The sequence below is a fragment of the Echeneis naucrates genome, chromosome 11, assembly GCF_900963305.1.
Source record: "Echeneis naucrates chromosome 11, fEcheNa1.1, whole genome shotgun sequence".
Classification (NCBI taxonomy): domain Eukaryota; kingdom Metazoa; phylum Chordata; class Actinopteri; order Carangiformes; family Echeneidae; genus Echeneis; species Echeneis naucrates.
In genome coordinates this window covers 17,913,519-17,935,700 of record NC_042521.1, presented here as the reverse complement: position 1 = coordinate 17,935,700, position 22,182 = coordinate 17,913,519, and the positions used below count along the sequence as shown (strand labels likewise).

The following is a 22,182-nucleotide window of genomic DNA, read 5'->3' as shown; positions in this document are numbered from 1 at the left end:
CAGGGGTGAGCGAGCACAGGAAAAAGATGGGGAGTAAAATGAAAAGTGAAATGAGATGCACAACTTATTACACCACTGTAAGTCATTTCTATAGTTTTTGTGAGTTTTTCATGGTGTAGGTCAACACGAAGCAACAAGTTTTGAGTGAGTTTCCCAGTGTGTTGTAATGGTTAGGTACATAGATCATGAAACGTGGTGACATCCGTCCAGGGAAGGTTGCATGGAGGAAAGGTCAAACACACTTAGCCAAACATTTTACATATTAAATATGGTCTTTAATAACAGTTCAAGTACAGAAGCATACCTATGATATTTGCACACGCACAATGAACCAGCTATGATCACTTTCATCATTATCAGTTTAATTTGGTTCAAATTGGCTTTAAGCAACAGGTGAGTCAATATAGTTACTTAATGTCCTGAATGAATTCAATTTATTTGTGTGTCCAGTGAATGAAACCACGTTGGAAGCATTCATTCATAATAGGCAGGGGTCAAGATAAGCAAACAGGCTATAGGCTACGAAATTGGTGCTAAGCTAGCTATCATTTCCAGCAGCTCTGCAGAAGCAGCTTTTGTCATGTTTCTGTGTGAACACATCATACGTCCGTGGGAGACACCTGCAACCTTTAACTTTGCACCTCCTGTCTTTGAATCATCATACTTGCATTCTGAAAAATACCAGTTAGAGGAACCTACAACATTTTAGCTTGATCGTAAAAATCCGACTAAGTTAGGGTTGAAACTCGCGATTCACTATCTTACCAAAACATGTAGAAATGAAAATATTCAATGTTTAAAAAAGGCGCTCCTCCCAAAGTGACAGCTCGGTTTCAGAGGGTGGACCTTGAAAGCGGGCGTGATGGGTAAAGTTAGCAAAATTCTGCCTACTGCATGGCTGGAAATTTCGAAATTCACCTTCAATATAAGAGTCATGGAGTATTGAAGTATTGAAGTATTGAAATGTAAATGTATGTGAAATTAGTCTTAATGGAAGTTGATCTTCAGCATTACAGGGGCATGTATGGCTACAATAGACAGCGTTCTGAGGAATGATTCAATAATGATCTTTTGGGGACATCGGTAGTGTGGTTGCATTATTATTAGAACGTTTTTATTGATAACTTTGACTTAGCTCAGGAATGACCTAGTTTAAGTACACAATGATGACTTACATAAAGGCAGTATATAAGGACGTTTTGAAATCATATACACGAGGATATTAATATGACCTCCCAGGCAAAAGTATGTCCATATAATTAAGGTCCTTGTATGCGAAGACTGAATGTCACAAAGTTCTGGAAAATATCATAGCAATGAGTGTTTCTTTGTTAATTTACAGTGTTATGGCGTTCTTCAAAAAAAAAGCGCTTATTTTGAAAAGGGCTGACGGAAGTCACCTCCCTGTTGCCATCTCTGCGCTGTGCTGAACAGCAACCGCACGCTCTCACGTCCAGTGTGTTTGACAAAACTGTGCGAGCAGAGCGTGTGCGGCGGTAATGGCTGCCAGGGAGAGTGAGGAAGACAACAAATGAACCCCAGAGGAAACGACTCGAAGGTGAGACCGGGAACATGTTAACTTTCAGCCGAGGAAACACAGCCTTGGACTTTACACTTTAACCCTGGCTGCTGTGGTTGCTTGTCCACTTGGCTCGCAGGTATGTGTGTGTGTTTGGAGGAATCTGGTTGAATTTCTTGATGGCACACACACACACACACACACACACACACACACACACGCACGCATGCACGCATGCTCATGCTTTCTCTCTCTCTCTCTCTCTCTCTCACACACACTCACACACACACACACACACGCACGCACGCACGCACGCAGAGGACAATAAACTGTCAATAGCCAGTACTGGCTCCCTCCTCCATGCTCCGACCTTAGTTCAGCTGAGGTGGGATGAACTTGCTGTCGGTCTGAATTATATAAGCCTGATGCAGACTTACATGTCAGTTGTGCTGGCGAGAGATGGACTCTTTGTTAGCTGGTGTTAACGTGATTAGCTAACGTTAGCTAACCAACAACATCGCAAGCTGACGGTGGACAGGCCACTTAGCTGTTAGCCTGTTAGCCAATCAGCCAAGTGGATGTCTAATTAGCCCCGTTAGCATGCCGGCTATCAGTGCTTCTGTCTGGGAGAAAGCAGCTCACTTACGACTTGAGGAAGATGTTTTATTTTCTCCACTACAGATGGCACCTGGTAGCTTTTCATTGAAATTAAGTTTTGTTATTAGCCCATTGATTGTCTATGGATAGATAGTGGTATTTAACACTGGCAGTGTCTCTCCTCCGGGCATTTCCTCTCTGTCATATTGGCCATTAGAAATTTGTTGCAGTGCTAATTTAGGCTTCGTTTCTAATTCAGTGTTGTTGAGGATGTTAATGCTGCAGCCATTAACTGTACACATGTAAATAACAACCACAAGTAATAATGTTTTTGTCCAAGGTAATAGAGTTAAGTAAGAATTATTTCAATGAATTGAACAACCATTGTGACATAAGTTGAAGTAACATATCTGGCTGATTAAAGTAAACCTTTTAACCTGCTTTATATTTTTGCATGCCATCAAATAGTAATTATCTTGGATTTTAGAATACTTGTTGCAGAAAATATTAAATTGAAAGATTTTACCATAAATTAAACATTGGCTTGACCAATAATGAAAAAAATAAAAATAAAAAAAAAAATCCTAGGCTTGGAAAAAAAAAAAAGTTTCAGATCTATTAACTTAAAAATTTGAATTTAAAAGATTTTCTAAATAATGGGTTTCACTATTGGTGATTTTATTTTATAAATTTTTTTTTCAGGTGGGACATGATTGTGTAACTACAGGATGAGTGATACTGTATTGGTTGTGTGGTTTGCTCTCTGGACATGTATGACACTTCCCCACTTCTTTTAATGCAACCTTTTTTTAAAGTACATACGCGCAGAGACATGTAATAATAAACAAGATCACACAACAACCCAGTAACAAGCATCATTTTGTGAAACTTACCTCGTTTGTGGTCATTTTTGTGGCTGTAGTGTCACCTAGGTGTGTGTGTGTATGTGGGATGGTAAAGGTGCTGATAGTTTTTGTGGTGGTGGTGCCTGTGGGTTATGTCATTTTATTCTCTCATTACATGGGAGATTCCCATGGCTGCTACTCTTCATTTTCTTCCCTCATCATATTGGAGCAATAACAAGATGAGATGCTGTTATGTTTATACATACAAAATTGTTTATACTTCAGAGAACTCCAACCTATTTATCAGAGCGTCGCCCACTTTCTTGTGCCAGCATGCCAGTCAAGTGGACGGTTTTTCAGAGCTGCTCATTCAGTTTGGTGAAGTAGAATCGATATTTAAATGATACTGAGATGATCTGAGTATCTGGAGGGCTAAGAGGGAATTTTGTGGCAGGCCCCTATGACATATATATATTAGACCACAATATGTTTTTTATAAAATGTTGGATAAGTCATTATTGGGAATTACAGCCCCTCGAGAAATACATTAAACAATGTATGACTATTTTCTGGCAAATAATGCCCAAATAACAGCAATAAGACTCTTGTGATGTATCAACAGTGGGATGTTAATAATAGTCACTGGAATTGTCTACCATAAAGGAAGGCTGCAAGCTGTTGCTTGCTGTACTCTACAAAATGTGGGTAAACTCTTTTAGCTGAACTTGGATTGATGCTTTGGCAGCTCAAGTTACTTGCATTGACTTTGGATCTCTGCCCAGGTAATCACTAGGTAGTTTATTGCCATTGTCAGACTTACATGTGATTACCAATGTATATCTCTCTATCTTTCTCTCTCTCTCTCTCTCTCTCTACAGGGCTCAAGAAGCCAGTTTTTCACAAAAATTACTGTAATTTTGGACAACACCCACTTTATGGAGCTAATGCAGACTGTTAAGATCTCATATTGGGTTAGGCTGAACCTAGAGTCTTTTTTTTTTCGGTGTTAAACCCACCAATCCATTTTCCCAAAGTACATGTCCAAACTAATTGAAATCTAGAGAGTGTGCGCACCAGCTTTTTCTGTTATCTATAGTCACCCACACCGCATGTCTCGATTTGGTTATATACCTCTGCAGAACAACACAATGAAAGGTTTTTTTTCTGAATGTCCAGAATGAGAGTGATTAGTGATGAAAAACTTATAAAAAAAATATCTCAAGCATGTTGTGCATTAAGTTTTGTACAAGTCTGAACAGCTGCTTGCTGAACAACCATCATGGTTCAAAGGTTCTGTGTTGTGTTTATACATTGCAGTCAAAAACTTCTAATAGGTGATTCTCTATACTTGTAATTGTGCCAAATTTAAAAAATGGCTGGTAAAGGTCCGATGTTTTACACCTTTCTACTGTGGCTTAATGCAGCAGTCCCCAACCCTCGGACCGTGGGCCAGTACTGCTCCATGGGTCATTTGGTACCAGACAACACAGATAGAATAAATAAGTTGCACATTTGTCTGTTTGTCTTTGTGGTGTATCTTATTTTGAAGGTATGTTTGAATGTTACCATAGCGACCAGAGAGTGTAGGGGGCAGAGAAGATGCTACTCATGTTGTTGGCTTGATGTTATGAGGACGCTGCTAGTAAAGTTGCAATCAAGTACACAGTGGATTCACATTTATTATTATATTTAGAAAATACCAATTTTTATGTTGGTATTTTTATGTAAATTTTTATGCCAGTCATATAATTTTGTTTTGTTGTCTTTTTCCGCCACACCTTAAAGCCATATTGTCTGGTATTAAACTGGTCCGTGGGGCAAAAAAGGTTGGGGACTGCTGGCATAAAGAACCAAAAACCATTTCAGTGTAGTTTTACGTCTTAGCTCTTGGACCTCTAGAGCTCGACTAACAGGCTAGAAGAGGATCTGAGCATCTCTCCTGATTTGATAACTGTTTGCTGAGTTACCCAATAATATATAGCAGACTTCAGATATACACTGAAAGAAACCATGTTCTGTAAGGCTGAATAATGGCTTTAGGTGGGTGGGACTTAGGAGAATGTCTGAGGCTGCTGGCTGCTTTATGACATCACAAAGTTCCAGAAGTCCTGACAGCTGGCTTTAAGGCTCAGCTTCTGAATACAGACTGTGAGCATTCTCTGTGGACTGAGTCCTTTGATACTTTAAATGTATTAATATGGAAATCAAAGCTGTGGCTATGTGGCTTACTGTGCCTAGGCATTCTCAAGTTTTTTAATTTTCACAGTACCATTTTCAGGTGTGGCTTTCGACCCATGAAATATAACATTTTTCACTAGTCCTGACCTGCTGGCTCGGTTTTGGTGAGTTCTGTGGTATGTTTAGGCCCAGAAAAAGTTGTCCTGGTTGAGACCTGGAATAGTAATAATATTGGATACAGATGCAATATGGGTCTTGCTCGCTTTAGTGCTTGGGGCCTGATCTGTAGAACACATAGACATCTACTATTACTATTAGGTACCTTGACATAAAGGGCTCAGGTTGTAGGCTGCAGCTTACTCATGAAATTCATAGTAACGTTATTCTTCCTGCGTACATCTAGTAAGCAGTGGCAACAAGAGAGAAAAATGCTGTCATATCACCTATATAATCCTCAAAAATAATTTTCTCATGTCTAGTGATTATTAAAATCTCCCAGAAATGGTGGTGTGGCTGTAGACTTGTTGACTCTGTGTTTTAATTTAAAAAGCTGGCAAACCGGAAGCAGAAATAATTAAAAAAACTTAACACCAATGTTTTGTTGTTGACTTTTTCCAGTGCAGTGAGGACTAGGATGGTAAGCAGCCAGCCGAAATACGAGCTGATCCAGGAGGTGGGGCGTGGCAGTTATGGTGTGGTCTATGAGGCAGTAGTGAAACGTACTGGGGCCCGGGTGGCAGTGAAGAAGATCCGCTGCCACTCTCCAGAGAATGTGGAATTGGCCCTGCGTGAGTTCTGGGCCCTCAGCAGCATCCAAAGCCAGCACCCAAACGTCATCCACCTGGAGGAGTGCATCCTACAGCGGGACCAGCTGGCCCAGAGGATGAACCATGGTTCCAGCTCCCCGCTCTACCTGGAGGTGAGGACAAAGAATTCACTGGACCAGGGCTGGTGGCAGTACACTGTAGTTTAACAGTAATTCTGCACTGGTACTGCCTTTTTACTTACGGTAAGGATGGTAAATGCAAACTTGAAAATTTCATTTTCATGGCCCAGTCTTCAGGATTTATGTGGTTCTTGATTGTGTAACTCATACTGCGGTTAGTTTAGGCTTATATTATAGTTTAAATTATATATCTTTTATTTTCTATATTATATTATATTATATTATATTTATTTATTATATTATTATTACTATTTTGAAATGACATGAGATGTTTTGAGATGTGACATGTTTTGCTGGTGGAGACCAACTTCACATGAATGTGACCGGTTTAAATTGATTGACTTGATCAACTAGAAAACCTCTACAAACATTTTAATGTTTTACCAGCAGAGGACATGTTAACATGAACATAGAGGGAAAAGAGCGTGGAGTGCTTTTATTGTAACCATAATGCCATTGATATTATGTGGTCTCAAACATTTAAGGCCCCCGTCAGACCTGGCATTTTATTTTCTCTGGGTGGTCCACTTTCATAGCTCTCAGTACAGGTGTGAACACTATTTTAAGAACACTATTCTTCACATGTTGCCGATGCTTACTTGCTTACATTGTTAATATTGCTCAATACGTGTTTACCATTAATAAACTGCTGAAGAAAGTCCCAGCTTCATGTTTACTGCTATCACTAATTTACTGCAGTGAGTCCCCAGTCATTGCCTCAGGTGGCCCTTCCCCATAAGTAAGCAAAGAAAGACAACAAAAAAATAATTCAGCCCAGTGTGAGTGTGCTGCATTTTGCTGTTATTTATAGTTGCATATCGTGTCTTTCTTCTGCTTTCAGTTTTGTGCGTTAGAAGCCCCCCCCCCACTCAGGCAGGGCAGAGGACATTTAGGTTGACACTGTTTTACATTAAATAGAATAAAAACTTTCCAACAAGTGTTTTGAAGCTCTTTAAATCCAAAGATGGTCAGGAAGCCACCACAAACCTCAGGTAGTCACTTCGCAGATGTGCTGTCAAGGTCAGAGATGCACTATTAGGGCAATCAGCAGGACAGCATGGCATCCCTAAGTGTTTGACATGTTGGGATACGCTGATAGGTTGGTTGGAGGCACTGTAGAAAGTCTGACAAAGACACTTTTCTTCATACAATGGCACCTACCCTCTGACTCCTCAAATTAGTGTGCATGGATAGAATTGCAGTTTTGATAGGACATTGTGAGCCTCGTAAAAACAATTGATAATGCAACAAGGAAAAAGTTTGTATGAATTCAGTACATTTTGTCGCTCATTATTTGTCTTCTTTAGATTTGGTTCATAATCATACTGTGAAATTTGGAACTCCAACTTAATGGAGATATAAAGTGGGCTACAACTTGGAAGTGCATTTGTTTTTTTTGCCATATTATTGTTTACATTTGACAAATTAAAACTGTTCAAAGTTTGCAAGATTAGCTATAAGTAGTTCCTGTATACACAACTGAGCAGGTAAGTGTTTACATTTGAATAAAGATAGAAAACAAGATAGCATTAAAGCTGATAGAGATTACTCATAAGTACATACATAAGTACCTGGAGAATGGCAAAGAACAAAGAGACCAAATATGTAAGCAAAACAGCACATTGCCTCTGAAGATGCCAAGGTTAAAATCATAAAATGAATGGACTAGGCAAACAAAGTAAATCGGTTCTGTACATTTGTTGATGTGCTGAATCTACACAGTTCTTGTTTTTGAATTGACAACTATAGTTCATTACCAAGAAGGTCAAGTTTAGAGGAAGTGAAAATAAGCCTCAAACTTTAACCTTCAGCTGGGCTGGTAGTTCAAATAAAACCATAAACCTTACCATAAATCAGGTAATCCAATGGAATTTAGGATGTTGGTTGGCCACATTCTGCTGTCTGGAAGTAGACTAACACTATAATTTCTGTAATGATTTGGAAGCCTGCTTTGAATTGCTGAGTATATAATTTTTTCCTGCGATAATGTCTGCTTCAGGAACATAATTTTTTGACAGCATAGACAGTCTACTTGTATGTTTTATTTTGAAGTGTTAATATGCATAACAACATATATTTGTGTTTTTAAACAACCAAAAACCATCTCAGGATAGATCTCCTTTCTTTGGCTCTAGTAGAAGGTCAGTTAGCTAATCATCTGGGAAGATCTGAGCCTCTCTTTTGATTAGCTTTTGTGAGCTAATAACGATACAGCTAGTACAGGTAAACACCCGAAGAACCCAAAAGCTCCACATCGGCATGAGGGTTGGGTTGAGGGTGTCCACTGTACTGTGGCATCACAACGTTCCAGTTCCAGCATTTGTCTGTGGACTGAGCACTTAATACTTTCACAGTATTAATATAGAACCTAGACCTCATTTATAATAAGGCAAACAACTCGAGCTACTTTTAGACTATCATGTTATATAACATTATATTTGAATCGTTAACACAAATAATAACCACTTGGAATGAAATGAGTAAGAAGTCAAGCCCTTGTTTATACATGTTTTTGCTGAGAGACATTAGCAGAAGAGCTTGAAGTTTCTAGATGGGTCAATGTTGGCTGTGGCCTCCACGTCCACACAGTCACATGAGCATGCTGTCAAGTTGGTGTTGTTGGTGTCGGGCAGTGCATATAGCGAGAGGGGCTTCCCTGGCCATCGACATGTCTGCAGCCTCAGAGCCATTTCACCAGTGCTTGATTATAGAGACTCTGTGACACGCAGGGCTATTGTCAGACTCTTCATTCAGTGTTGTGCAGTGCTAGTGTTGGACACCTTCCCAGTCCCCCTCTATTCCAGCTCTTTTTCATTACCCAGTAATGTTCCAGTACATGCCTTGAGAGGAACAAATGATAATAGCCTTGAAATATCTGACTGCACTTACTGTGGGATAATTTGGCTCTATTCTTTCCTGACAGTGGATTTCTTGGTTAATGGCTTATCAAACCATCTCTTTGTGGCAAGAATTTTATCAGGAATTGCCTTCTTTACATATTAAGGGTGTAGTTCACCAAGCCTCATCCAACACTTGAACCAATTTTTACTATTCAACAAACTGAACTACTTCAACTGGTATTTTAACTGCTGCCACATACCAACTGATACTAAACTTTGCCTGGCCCAGTCGTTTTATGTTTATCTCTTATTCTTAAGCTCATCAAACCTAGTCCAGTTGTGTGACAATTGAACTAGAATTGATAGGTTATGGAAAAAAGCATATTCAGGATTGTATTGATTTTAAAATATTGCATGTTTGTGTGTTTGTTTGTGCATGTGCCTGCGTGTGTCTGCATACATATAAAACATGTACGTAGAATTTTAAAGACAAATGTTTCCTTTTTAACCATTTATAGCTGAAGAGTCTCAAAACTCTGACCATCAGTAGGCGATTCCACTGGTTCTAAAAAGAAGTTGGGTTGTATTGAAACCTAATGGAAAATGTCCCTACTTCTCACTTCATTTATTAGTTCAGTAAATGTTTTCTCATGTAGTTTATGCTCTGTCTCTAGTGTCAACTCTTCTCAAGACCACATGGTGTAGACTTTTAAATTATGGTTCCATTTAGAGGAAAATAGAAATTATAGCTGTTGTGCTTTTTGGTTTAACACCGTGCTGAACAGGTGACGGGTGTTTCTGCCTTTTGAGAAATGTTAGAGCAGGAAGTTGAAGCAAAAAGTATCATGTTCGACTGATAAGTAACTGCATGAAGCACAGACTCTTTAGTCTTTAGTTCAAAGCAGAGAGGGGAAGAGGGGGTTGTGGCTCAAATAAATACTAGGAGAGTAAACTCAATCCATGTCATTCATATTGTATATTGTTGTTGTTCAACTGATTTTTTTTTTTTTTCCTTTTTACTTTTGTGTTGTTTAGCCAACTTTGACATCATCATTCTGCATTGTAATTTATTACATATATACACATATAATTTAATTTGGTATTCATTTTATTTCACACTTTGTGTATTTCAACTTGTTGCATCATTTCATTCAACTTTTATAAAATTTGACCTTTTTTACATTTTTTATTGTTTTTCTTTAACAAACCTGTAGCTTTTCTGTTTTATATACAGAACCACCTATTGCTCTACAAAGGTAACCCCATTAATCTTAACCAAATGTGAGATGGATGAAACCTCACAGGGTTGTGGTCCGCTGTGGGAAGATTTAATGAACTCACTTGCTGTGGTAGGGATAAAAGATGAGACCACATACACAGCTCTGAATTTAAAAAAAATAAAATAAAAAAAGGCCCACAGAGGAAGGTGGTAGACAACATGTTATGAATACTAAGCTTCCTCATGTATGATTGACATTTTTTCCTTGTGCTGCTGAGCTTCCATCTAAGTATCAGTGAGGAGTCCACACTGAAGTGATCGGTGTGGCTCTGTTGTAGCTTTGTCTGTTGGGCTTTGAGCTAATGGCTTCCTTTGTTTTTGTTTCCTGTACATGCAGCTGTCTGATGGCTTGTTTAGTGGCTTTGTAGATATTTTTTTTTCTTTCCTGTGCTCAGTGGGATAATTTTTGACTTTAATCTTTGCTACAGACATTTGTGCATGGACTAGAGTTTCTGTTACTGTGATGCTGCTGTGTTTTTCATTAGCATTTTTTTATGTTTTAATGCTTAACAGACTGGCCATTGAACCTGTTTTTTACCTTCTTTTCCACTGGTCAAAAACCCACTATGGCCCCACTTATCAGCATTAAGATGCAGGCTGAAGGACTCTTGCATAGACAAGCCTCCATCTTGGTTAAATCTTGATTTTTAAATACAACAACCAGGTGAATTTCCATATTTCTGCTTCTCCTGCTGCAACATCTCATAGAGCAAAGATGCCACAACCAGACCGGTCACCTATCCATGAATGTTTTAAGTTTTTTCAGGGCTCATGCTCAATCCCTGATCAAATCTTTACAGTCGGCTTTTTCAGGAGCAACAACGCAGAGGTGAGATGCAACAGTTCAATTTTTATCAGTTTATCCATTTTGCTGGCAGCTCACTCTGATGAGCGCTCTGATGTGTTCGCTCAGTCTTAGCAGACAAAGAAACTAAACAGGCACTGGAAAAGGGGTCAATCAGCTTTTATTAGCAGCCTTACCCACAGTCAATAAACTTGTGTGTTTGTTGGTTAAAAAGTTTGTTATACATACTGGTGAGGTCACCAATCTACCACAGGATTTTAGGAAGGCTTAACAATTGTCACCTCTTACTGTTACTGTGATTATTTAGAGTCAGGATAACTGAAGCAAAGAGATCTGGTACCCCCAAATTCCTAAAGAAGCTGACTGTGCGTAAAACGTCATCAGTGGTTGCTTGTTGATTAACTCACTCTGTCTGTTTCCAATGTAGCTGGTGGAGACATCTCTTAAAGGTGAGATCACCTTTGACCCATGCTGTGCCTACTACTTGTGGTTTGTCATGGACTTCTGCGATGGGGGTGACATGAACGCCTACCTGCTATCCCGCAAGCCCAGTCGTAAGACCAACACCAGCTTCATGCTGCAGCTGGGCAGCGCCTTGGCCTTCCTGCACCGCAACCAGATCATACACCGCGACCTCAAACCGGACAACATCCTCATTTCACAGGCCTGCACGCCGGCTGGGTCGTCTGAGCCCACCCTCAAAGTGGCCGACTTTGGTCTGAGCAAAGTCTGCTCCACCTCTGGACTGAACCCCGAGGAGCCAGCTAGTGTCAACAAGTGCTTCCTGTCCACAGCTTGTGGAACAGACTTCTACATGGCCCCTGAGGTCTGGGAGGGCCACTACACAGCCAAGGCAGATATCTTTGCCCTGGGGGTGATTATCTGGGCCATGGTAGAGCGCATCACCTTTGTGGATGTAGAGACTCAGAAGGAGCTGCTGGGGAGCTATGTGCAGCAGGGCTCAGAGATTGTGCCCTTAGGGGAGGCTCTGTTAGAGAACCCAAAGATGGAGTTGCTGATCCCAGCCAGGAAAAAGAGCATGAACAGCCACATGAAGCAGCTGATCAGGGAGATGCTGTCGGCGAATCCTCAGGAGCGGCCTGACGCATTTGAACTTGAGCTCAGACTGGTCCGTATTGCCTGCAGAGAGCTGGACTGGGACACGTGATGGACAAGCAAATGCACAACAGACTCAGCCAATCAAGCACATGTACACATCTCATCAGCCACGTTATAAACTAAATGGTCACGTAATGAGGGAATTATTGTTTTTGAGCTAGGGAACAATAACTAGAATAGTCATTGTTAATATCCTGGCTTCACCCACTGTCCAAGCACATGCAGTCTTCTACAGGCTATGTCTTTCTAATCAAGAGGAGAGGTGTGGCACCGACCGTTGCTGCTGCTCAAAACTGCAGCTTACTCTCAGGCTAATCACATCACAGCTCACGTCCCTCTTTGCGAATCACTGGGATATGATGGAAGAGCAGAATGAGCCCTGGATTCATTTAGACAAGAAAGTCAACCTGTTTGTCAACAAATACCATCTTGAATGTGGTGCTAATTGTAACCAAATGCAATATGAGACATTACCCTGTGATTTTTATCCAAAGGAGCCTCAATGTGTAGAATGTTTGGAAGCCATTTGTGGCTTTTGACACAACCTGACCCTACAAACAGATTTCTTCCTGGTCATTACCACCAGCATTAATATGTACATACAGATTAGATTCTGTTTTGGCATTAAATGCAAACACATACCCTGAATGCTCAGGTAATATAAACAAGAAGCATGATGGTATTTGTAGACAAACTAACAAGGCCAGTTTTTCATAGTATTCTTGGAGGTTGATATTACTAAACTTTGGTGCTCAAAGATCAGATTTTTCTGAATCATTGTATGGGTGGAGGACATTTTATCATAAGTGTCCAGTCTGTAGGTGCCTGTGGTTGGTGTTTTTCCTATTTCTCCCTGTTCAAGATATGTAGATCGGTCCCAAACACACCCCTAACCCGTTTACTAGAATGTATGATGATCAATACATGTCATCTTTATTTATTGAGCCTTAATCACGAAAAAACTTTGTTTTAATGAAAATGGTCTTCATACAGTTAGTCAGGAAGAGAGCTTTGAGGATGACGCTGGTTTCTCACAACTTGGGCAAGTTCATCTTCAGATTTCGGCTTTTCAATGTTTCTCCAGTTTGATGTTGATGATATTGTGTTCACCAAATTAAGATGCACCAACCAATTCAGTTATGCATGTGTGCAATTTGCAATGTAAATGGTGACAGACAAAAATCAGCGATACGAGTTTTTCAGTTTTATTGCTGACGGTAGGAAGTTTTTTTTTTTTTTTTTTTTTTTTTACATTAGCTGTAGCAAGCTAATGTTAGCAAATGATATTAACACAACATAGTAATCCACATTCAACTCAATGGCTCCTTGTATGATAACATTCTAGTTCAAAGTCAGGTAATTATGAATAGTGTAAGCTCTGAAAGTGTTGCACTGTTGAAAGGGCGCGTTATGACTGCATATGATACAACTTCGTAGCCCTCACACACGTTTGTCGGCTCTGCAAGGGCCCTATAACACCATGTGATTATATACTCAGCTAATGGTCCTGTATGTGCTGTGTGGCATTGATCTGTGCAACACATTTGCACATAAATGAAACACTTCACTTTTATAGTAGGTATCATATAAATTAATTAACATGGCTGTTGTTGTAAACATCCTTCATAGGTTAGAGACTAAATTCCAGGTTCAGCTTAGGACCACAGTATTGAATCATTGCGTGGACTCCAATTTATCTATTCAATGATGTATTACCAATTTTCAAGTAAACTCCCTTACACCTTTACCTCCAGGAGTTCAAATGATCTGGTTCAATTGACAGGTTCTCAAACCTGTTTGACATCTTTTTTGCCCTATTGGATGTCACTGCATTAATGTTGTCACAGTCCCTGATGGTGAACGCATTATTATCAGAGCCAGTGTAGATAAAGTCCTCAACTATTAAAATAAAGCCCAAGTTGTAGCAAATCAGAATTATTCATTAATGATAAGTAGAAAATTCAGTCCACTGAGCCTGTCACAGTGAAGTAGTCTGGCCTCCACAGACTGGTCTAGCCTACTTACTCCCCCCACTGTCTGGACATGACTATGTTGCCTAAACATATATGTAATGATCAGAAATGTGAACTGTGACTTGAATATTAAGTCCTGCATCTATTTAGACCAGAAAGCAGAATGAGCAAAACAAAAGAGGGTGGTTATGGGAGCAAGGGAGGGAGGAATTGGGTAAAAGCACTTTTAATTTTTTTAGTTTATATTTATTCCGAACAACTACCTGCTGCATTATGTGGAGAAGCTCTGTGAGGCTGGATTGAGCGTGATAACCGTGCTGGCTTTTTGTCTATCAAGCAAACACATTGTCAGCCAACAGTCTACTTATGCATGATGTGCCTCTCACCTTCAGGGAAGAAGCGAGAGAAGACACCAGCTCACACAATCCTCCATGAGCCAGAGGATGCCAGCTTTTTTTTCCCCCCCTTCGACACATAATAATGTTGTTCTGTGTTTAACTTGATCTCTTTTCACTGTGTCACAGCTCCTCGTTTCCTTGGGCTCTGCATCTTACAGTAATCCATTTCTTTATGCTTCTGACAGGCTAATTCTAAGCCTATTTAGTTGTTGCAGCACTTGACAGAGGATCATGCCTGGGACCCATTTTGCCTTTTGGGTCCTATATAATTTGTACACTTTTTTTTTTTTGTGCAAATTTTAAAGGAACCTGGAAAATTAAACAATCCTGGCTTCTTTGTTGCGCTAAAACTTTGGTGGAAAATCAAATTTCCCTTGACTTGTTGCCATTTATCTGATCTATGGCCTTAAATTCTCCCTGTAACTGTTATAATTTTATTTCCTGTCATAATGCAATTGAGATTTGCCTTTCTTTTTGACACCACAGGGGCCTCATTAATGTTTTTCTCAAGCGCAAAATTGGCAGAAACTGTGCTTGAGGTTGCACCACATTCCCGACTCAGTGAGGTGCTTTGGTATGAATAGCAATACCACAAATCAGTATAAAAGAAACACCTGTCTTTAGCACAGGAGATCTATGCTGCTTGGGACAATGTTGCATAGCTTCAAGAATGTGGTATTTGTGGCTCTCTGTACACGGAAGCAAAGTTTGGACACAAAGTAGGTCACCCCTGTTCTCTAGAGCTCAAAGAGAACAGAGAATGATGGGTACCGTCATTTCCGACTAGATTCGGGGGGGGCAGGAAGACACTGTTTCCTGTGAGGTCGGCCAAACAAATGCTAGGTCTATGGTATCAAGAGATTTCACCCATTGATTTGTTGTGTTCAAGTCCTTTGCACATGTGTAAATATTGTATAGGATAAACATGGGATGAACAAGGTTGATGTACATTTGACTGGAAGTGCTCTGTTTTCAAGAGCCTGACTTGTTTGTAAATTGCTGTAATAGTCATTTTTTTCCCCCTAAGCTCTTAAATTCAGCCTTCGTTTACTTCAATCATCGAAAAGATGTGGTATATTTACAGGTTAATGCTGTTGGTGTGCTAGTGTTAATTGTCTGTCTGTGATTTTTGTGGAAGCTAACCCGGTATACAACCTGGGTCAACTCTTTTCTCTCTGGTACAGAACTGTTTGGAAATAGAACAGTATAATTTGGAGTTATGGGACATTAATCAAATTGACCACTTCCTGTAGATCTGACCCAGGTCCATCATATAGTGTGTATAGAGTGTTGCAGCATTGTAATCTTCCTGGTATTGGACATTTCAGTGACTGAGCAGCTCATTTAAATACAGCTAATACAGCACTATCATTAAATTCTAACATGTGGTGAACATGTTTGTATTCATAATGAATAAAAAGTAGGCTAGGAGTTCACACTGAAGTGACAAACTCACAAGTCAGTGTGCATAAATATTATTTGCGCTTGGTACAATAGCTTCATAATGAATTACAGTAAAGAACCTGCTCGACCTGTTCTCAACTGAAAACATAAAAGGAAAACCTTTTACGAAACTTATGTCCTGGTTCAAGGACTGCGTCCCAGAGAGGAGGCGGTTTACAAAGGCGTGTCCTACAATAGTCGTCATAGACTGTGATAGCCAAAATGAAATACTGTTGCCAAGCAACCTTGACAACACATAGCTAGTTGAGATTTTAAGTCTCTTGGTTTTAATGCTATCTGTTTGTTTTTTGTTATTTATCAACAATGACTTGTAGGATAATTTAGGCCATGAAATATCTACCCAATGGAGGCTTTGTCGCCCAGGAAATGGAGGACACAATTCTCACCTGCTTTTGAAGGAGCCTTTGACATGGTATGCCCTATTTGGATTTCTGTGACCAAATCAGCCTTCAGATTCACCCCTTGAAATAAGGCAGACTTAAAACAATTATAGCAGTTTGACTGATGTTCAACTGCACATTTCATTTGGTAGTGTAACTGTGAATTAGCATCTGGCCATTAGTGGCAGGAGCTGCACTTAGCTGGTAAACAAAGATGAGATTTGCTGGTATCAACTGTAAAGACGTTTGTAGAGTTTTTGGGACACCCTTCCTGTAACAAGTTAGTTAGCTACTCATTGATTAAAATGTCTGAGGTGGCGAAGCGACACTGTGATGCATGGAGTTTTTCCTGGGTCGGGGCTATGCTGAAAATGCCCCTGTCAGATGATAAAACATTTCATCTGATGTGAACTCACAGCGAGGCAATGTTCTGCTCTCACACTTTTGTATGAAAAAATTTGCTCTTATGCCATTGTAAGATATTTTCAAGAGATTAAATGAAGTTTATCCAAAGTGGTGTGAACACCTGTCAATCACTGTTGAATTGATGGATTTTTAATAAAAATCATCTAAAATGATGTTTGAATTGTTTTTAGTGCCACATGTGGATGACAACACAGCCTGATTGGTTACTCCCCAGGCTGTTTTCTTTCCTTAGGCACTGCTGCATTAGTAATTGCTGTAATTCAATTCACCTGATGTGCCAAGACATAAAAAAGCTGCCCGCACACTTGGTGGTTTCCAGGTGAACTGTTGGGAATCTTTTGGCTTCTGGTGGTTCTTATCACTCCTCGGGAACAGTGCAAGCTGCTCCTGACATTTGTCATGTGGAATCAAGGTAAATTTACCCCAATCCCTCTGCATCTCACAACTTTGTTTGCTAACAATTGACTTTGATTTGTTTTGTCAAAGTTTACAGTCAGACCCGTGCTGAGGGCTCCAGCCACACAGGGGTATCAAAGGTGTGCATGTGTCTTCCTTGAGCACAGAAACGATGTGTATGTAGTGTCAGATGAGTCAATTCCTTTGCCTTGATCTTGCCACAGAAAGCAACTCTCGAAATTTTGCCCTGCACTGTGTCTCAGCTTCTGTCTGCAACTCTACTTGGAAAGGACACATTTTCAATCTGTGATTGGGAACTCAACCAGGTAAGAATCGCAAGGAGTACACTTGGAATTAAGACATGAACCAGGTTTATAGGACTATAGACTAAGTGACTTTTTTTCTACAGACTGTATATCAATGAATTTTTTTTATTTATTTTTATTTATTTTTTTATTTTTTTTTAGCTGATTGCGTCGTGTAGTCTGATGTTCAAAATCATTCCCTTACACTCTCAAAGAGCTTACTGATTCAATTAGCAGGGTGATTTTAGCGTTTCATGCTGGCATCTTAATTTCTGCTAAGCAGTTAAGTAGAGCTGAGTTGGGCCCAGGGTATGACCAAAGTTAAAATGTATCCTTGAAAAACCTTGAATGTCTAAACTTAGCATTCCATCAAATGCTTGTCCAAACTCTTTGTTCAGTTGTAAAAGTCAGTCTTATTGCAGCAACTAAAGGGAATTTATTAGAATTCATTGTCTGGAAACAATAGAGAAAAAAAAAAAAAAATAAAATAAGAGCCAGAAGATCATCATTACAATTTAAACTGAAGTGACTTTGCCTGTTGATGCAAGTAATATTTATTAAAAAAAAAAAAAATCATTTAGTCACAAATGGGTCATCACGAGACTGAATGAAAGCCAGAGACAATAGATTTAATCATCTGTATAGAAAATTAAATCAATCCATCTAGTAGTTGTGATCCTTAAGTTTAGACCGAAATGCTCGCCTTGTACTACTACGTGGTGATGGTAGAGCAGCAAATCTTCATCTTCCTGTCAACAGCTGTCGAAAGGATGGAAATTTGTATTCCCTCACCCACACAGATGGTTAACATGATATAAAGTGCTTAGAAAAAAATGGCAATTTGAAATTAGTGCTATGTGACAAAATTTCAAATGTACCTTGAGGTCAGACTGTGTTACCACCTGCCAATTACAAAATCCAAGAAGGAACTGTGAGACCTCAGTGACTTAAAACCCAAACTTCGAGACTTGAAATTGATCTGGGATGCTGTGTCGTGTGACAGGAAAGTTACACCAAACTGGTGCGTAAAGCTCCTGATTGCTGAAGAGTTTGATGAGAGAAATAATGTCACAACGTCCTGTGGCGTATCCTCTTAATCCTGCTAATATGAGCATGTCTTTCAAAAACTTGCATGCAGGGATACATGTAATATCTTTAGATCCAATATCTTCCATGGAGTTTGGTCTGGGGGTGGATATCTCCTCATACCAACATCTCCATTCTTGTTTCTCCTGCTGCAGGTGTCTCTTGTGGGCATCATCAGAGGGATTTCTGCCTTCGTGACCAACATCCAGTACTCTCTGGATGACATGACTGGACCGCCTTTAAATGTGAAGCAGTGGGTCAACACAGAGGCCAGTCCAATCAACCTGCTTTGTCACCGAATACAGATAGAACCTGCAAACTGAACCAATTTGGTAAATATCAGCTTCACACTTGTCATAGGACTGTGCTGTGATGACATCTGGGTCTCCTGGAACATACATGAAGGTGATAGGAACTCTACGCAACTACAGTGTGAGTAATCCACACAATGGCTTTGGAGATGATGATGAGCTTTAAAGGTAAACATTGGAGGTTTTTTTTTTTTTTTTTTTTTTTTTTTTTTTTTTTTTTTTTTGGCATTAGGGTCAAAGGTCATTGCTGGCAATGAATATCCGCTGCATCCAGGACCTGAATGAGATCACATCACATATGTTGGAAGTGGTACAAGCCCACATGCAGCTCTTTGGAAAGGTATCTTAGCTTGTGGAGATGGTTGACCACCCATAAATATGTTTGAGCTGTGTTTTTTTTTTTTTTTTTTTTTTTAATAAATTGATGACTATTTCAACTGATCAGAATATCGAGGAGAGTAACACAGTAACCTTTCAAATTAATTTGTTGCTTTATGGTCTGTTTTCATGTAAATGGTGCCATCATTTTAAACATCACGTGGTATTGAGATGCTAAACTTGTTAAAATGTTTTACTGAGCTATTAAATCAAGTCATAAGTTGGTCCATTTCCACATGGAATTCAATACAATTTTATCTTAACTTTTACAAACCATTGGGCTGCCATTAGATGCAGGTTTCAGCACCAGCATTTATTTATTTTTTCTCTCTATCTCTCTCCCCCCCTCCACTTTCACATTTTTAACACAGGTTTTCGATGTGAATATGAACACCACTGCCTCACTGTCTGGAAGGTGCAGCAGTCGATGTCCTGCTGGCGTGTGGACAAGTGAAAGGTTCACCATACACAGTCAGGTTGGTGGTTTGAAGGGGTCAGTTCCAATTGCAGAGACAATTGCACACTCATTTTCCTAACGTGCCAAAATAATATAGCGATCTTGACATTCAGAAAACTTAAATGTTGTGAAATTCACCATTGTTGCTGTTATCTACATGGAGAAAGCATGTTACTAGAAACACTTAACAATACCTTTTTTTTTTTTTTTTTAGTCTTTTCAATTGTCCCAGTGGTTCATGATCGTGAACAGTCAGGACGTGAGAATGACACAACTAAAAAGTTCTATTTACACCTGTGCTTTTCAGTGTTGCATACACACTGGTTTCTTTTCCATTTTGATTTTTAAACAATAGAAACTTTCACTGTAAATGGTAAATTAATTGGTTAAAAAAAAATCCATTTCAAACTATCAAAGGGAAAGTTGTGGATGCTATATTCTTCTTGGTTTTTTTATTTATTTTTTTTAATTTCTTCTTTCTCTCCCTATTTGGGGTTGCCATAGCAAGGCCAGCTTGACTGTATGACTGCATGATTATATCTGGCTAGTTTTTACGCCAGATGCCCTTCCTGACACAACACTCCTCATTTATCCTGGCTTGGGACTGGCACAAGGATGCCACTGGTTTGTGGGTGTCTTGCGGCTGGGTTTGGTTTCTCTTCTGGGAATCGAACCCTGGTCTTTTGGGTGACTGGCGGAGATACTGTCCACTGACAGTGACAATGTTGAAAAAAAAAAACAAACTCATGATTGATTGTTGAATTTTTATTTATTTTTCTGTTGATCAGTCTTCAACTATTTTTGTGGATATAGTTTCTTTGGTATCTGGGAAGCTGTGATGCATGTTTTTCCGAATACACTGATTGTTCAGAAATTAATTTCCTGTTTCCTCACTCAGGTACTGCACGCTGTCAGGAAGTCCTCTAACTGTCGGATCGGCATCAGTTTCCAGGACCTGAGGACACAGTTGATTAACCTCAGTATGAGAGATATCAGGTACCAGCTCATCCTTTGTTCTGCAGTGTGTTAATATGTAACAATGAAGGATTAACAATATCCTAACTGCCTCATTGTTAAATCTAATGGAACAAAAAATGTTTACTAATGCACAAGACACCCTCTTGAATTAGATAAGTGTGCTGTCAAACTAGTCTGCCCTAAATGTCATCCCTAGTGATTTTTCTTATTTACTGTGGGCTATTTAATTAAGTGAATTAATTAAGCATTTGGTTTTTATGTATTTTCCATAGCTGTAAAACTACCACTTTTGAGTATAAAACTGATAGAGATCCAAATGGTTCTGTGAAGAATCAAAACAAAGCTGCTTTAAATGCAAATATCTTATTTCCAGTCAAACAAATGAATTCAGCAATTTGAAAATATTTATTTATTTTTTTTTTAACGTTAGTACTTCCCTTCTGATAGACCTGACTCTCAGGTAAAACTTGCTTATAAGCACAGAGCATCCTGTGACTTCTGATCCCGCTGCCTGCCAGGAATTACAGGAACATTCTGAAAGGCTTAAATTTGTAATCTGTCCTTATACAGATCATCTTTGACTTTCCTGATAAATGAAGGACACGTGTTCTCTACCATCGATGAGCAACATTTTAAGTCAATGGATGCTTAGCAAACTACTTGGAAACGAGAGAACCATGAACTACAGCTGACCAGAATATGCACACTTTGCACCATGTTGGGGTGACACCATTGATTTGGTTACATTTATTTAAGCATCAATTGCTTTCTCTTTCTTAGTCTAAGGCTTCACTTAATTTAGAGACTCATTTGTTACCAATAAATGTTTGTAGTGATTGATTGCAAAGGTTTTATTTGATTTTTGTAGTTTTTTTTTTTGATTCATGAGTAATGTCAATGATTTGATTATTGTATATAAACAACTTAATTTGAACATGTCTTTAGTCTGCATTTGCATTGTTTAACACCACAAGGTGTCTTTTTGAGATTGATACACTTTTAGTCTTGAAGCTAAATATTTTATTGGGTGTGACCATCGCCAGCCCTCCCTGGAAGCTAGTTTGTTCTTTATTGAGTGGAATGACCTTTGTGTGTCAGGGAGGGCAGTGCTACACCTCAGCGAATACAGGGGGGAACAAAGGCTTCTGTTTTTTTTTTTTTTTTTTTTTTTTTTTTTTTTTTTTCCTGTTACCTCACTCAGGATTAAGAGAGTCCAGAGGGTTTCTGTGTAGATCTCGGGAGAGATGGGAGTCCAGATAGGTGAAGGTGTCCCAACAGAGGAGCCGAGTCCAAGATAGGGTACATGGTGATAGACTGAAAGAACAGCTCAGCACATTTTGGGCAGGATTCATCAATTCTTCATTTTTGACCCAACACGAGCTGGCAAGTGAAACCATACATGCATGTGGGCATTCCCTAAATATGAGTGAGACCAGGGCCCAGATTTGGGTCAGGGGCCCAGGCTCCCCAGGGCCAACACCCATTGTGTGAGAGCATATGAG

The 22,182-nt window shown here is 39.5% G+C and overlaps 2 protein-coding genes across 4 annotated transcripts; both read left to right on the top strand.

The window, feature by feature from the left end:
* Positions 1-1,426: 1,426 nt before the first annotated feature.
* pdik1l (PDLIM1 interacting kinase 1 like) lies at positions 1,427-16,921 on the top strand. Of its 3 annotated transcripts, none has more exons than XM_029514268.1 (3): positions 1,427-1,558; positions 5,758-6,058; positions 11,437-16,921. In XM_029514268.1, exons 2-3 carry the CDS (start codon positions 5,774-5,776, stop codon positions 12,175-12,177), a joined length of 1,026 nt encoding a protein of 341 aa, XP_029370128.1. In that variant the 5' UTR covers positions 1,427-1,558; positions 5,758-5,773; the 3' UTR covers positions 12,178-16,921. The 3 variants fall into 3 exon arrangements, with proteins under 3 accessions (XP_029370128.1, XP_029370130.1, XP_029370129.1); XM_029514270.1 differs by having other exon boundaries at positions 1,479-1,558; positions 5,763-6,058; XM_029514269.1 differs by having other exon boundaries at positions 1,485-1,658.
* LOC115051465 (replication protein A 32 kDa subunit-like) lies at positions 16,307-21,332 on the top strand. The gene is made up of 8 exons (XM_029514864.1): positions 16,307-16,375; positions 17,390-17,491; positions 18,712-18,825; positions 18,917-18,988; positions 19,100-19,207; positions 19,617-19,721; positions 20,601-20,698; positions 21,251-21,332. The coding sequence occupies exons 1-8, from the start codon at positions 16,307-16,309 to the stop codon at positions 21,330-21,332; spliced, it is 750 nt and encodes a 249-aa protein (XP_029370724.1).
* The last annotated feature ends 850 nt before the right edge of the window (positions 21,333-22,182 follow it).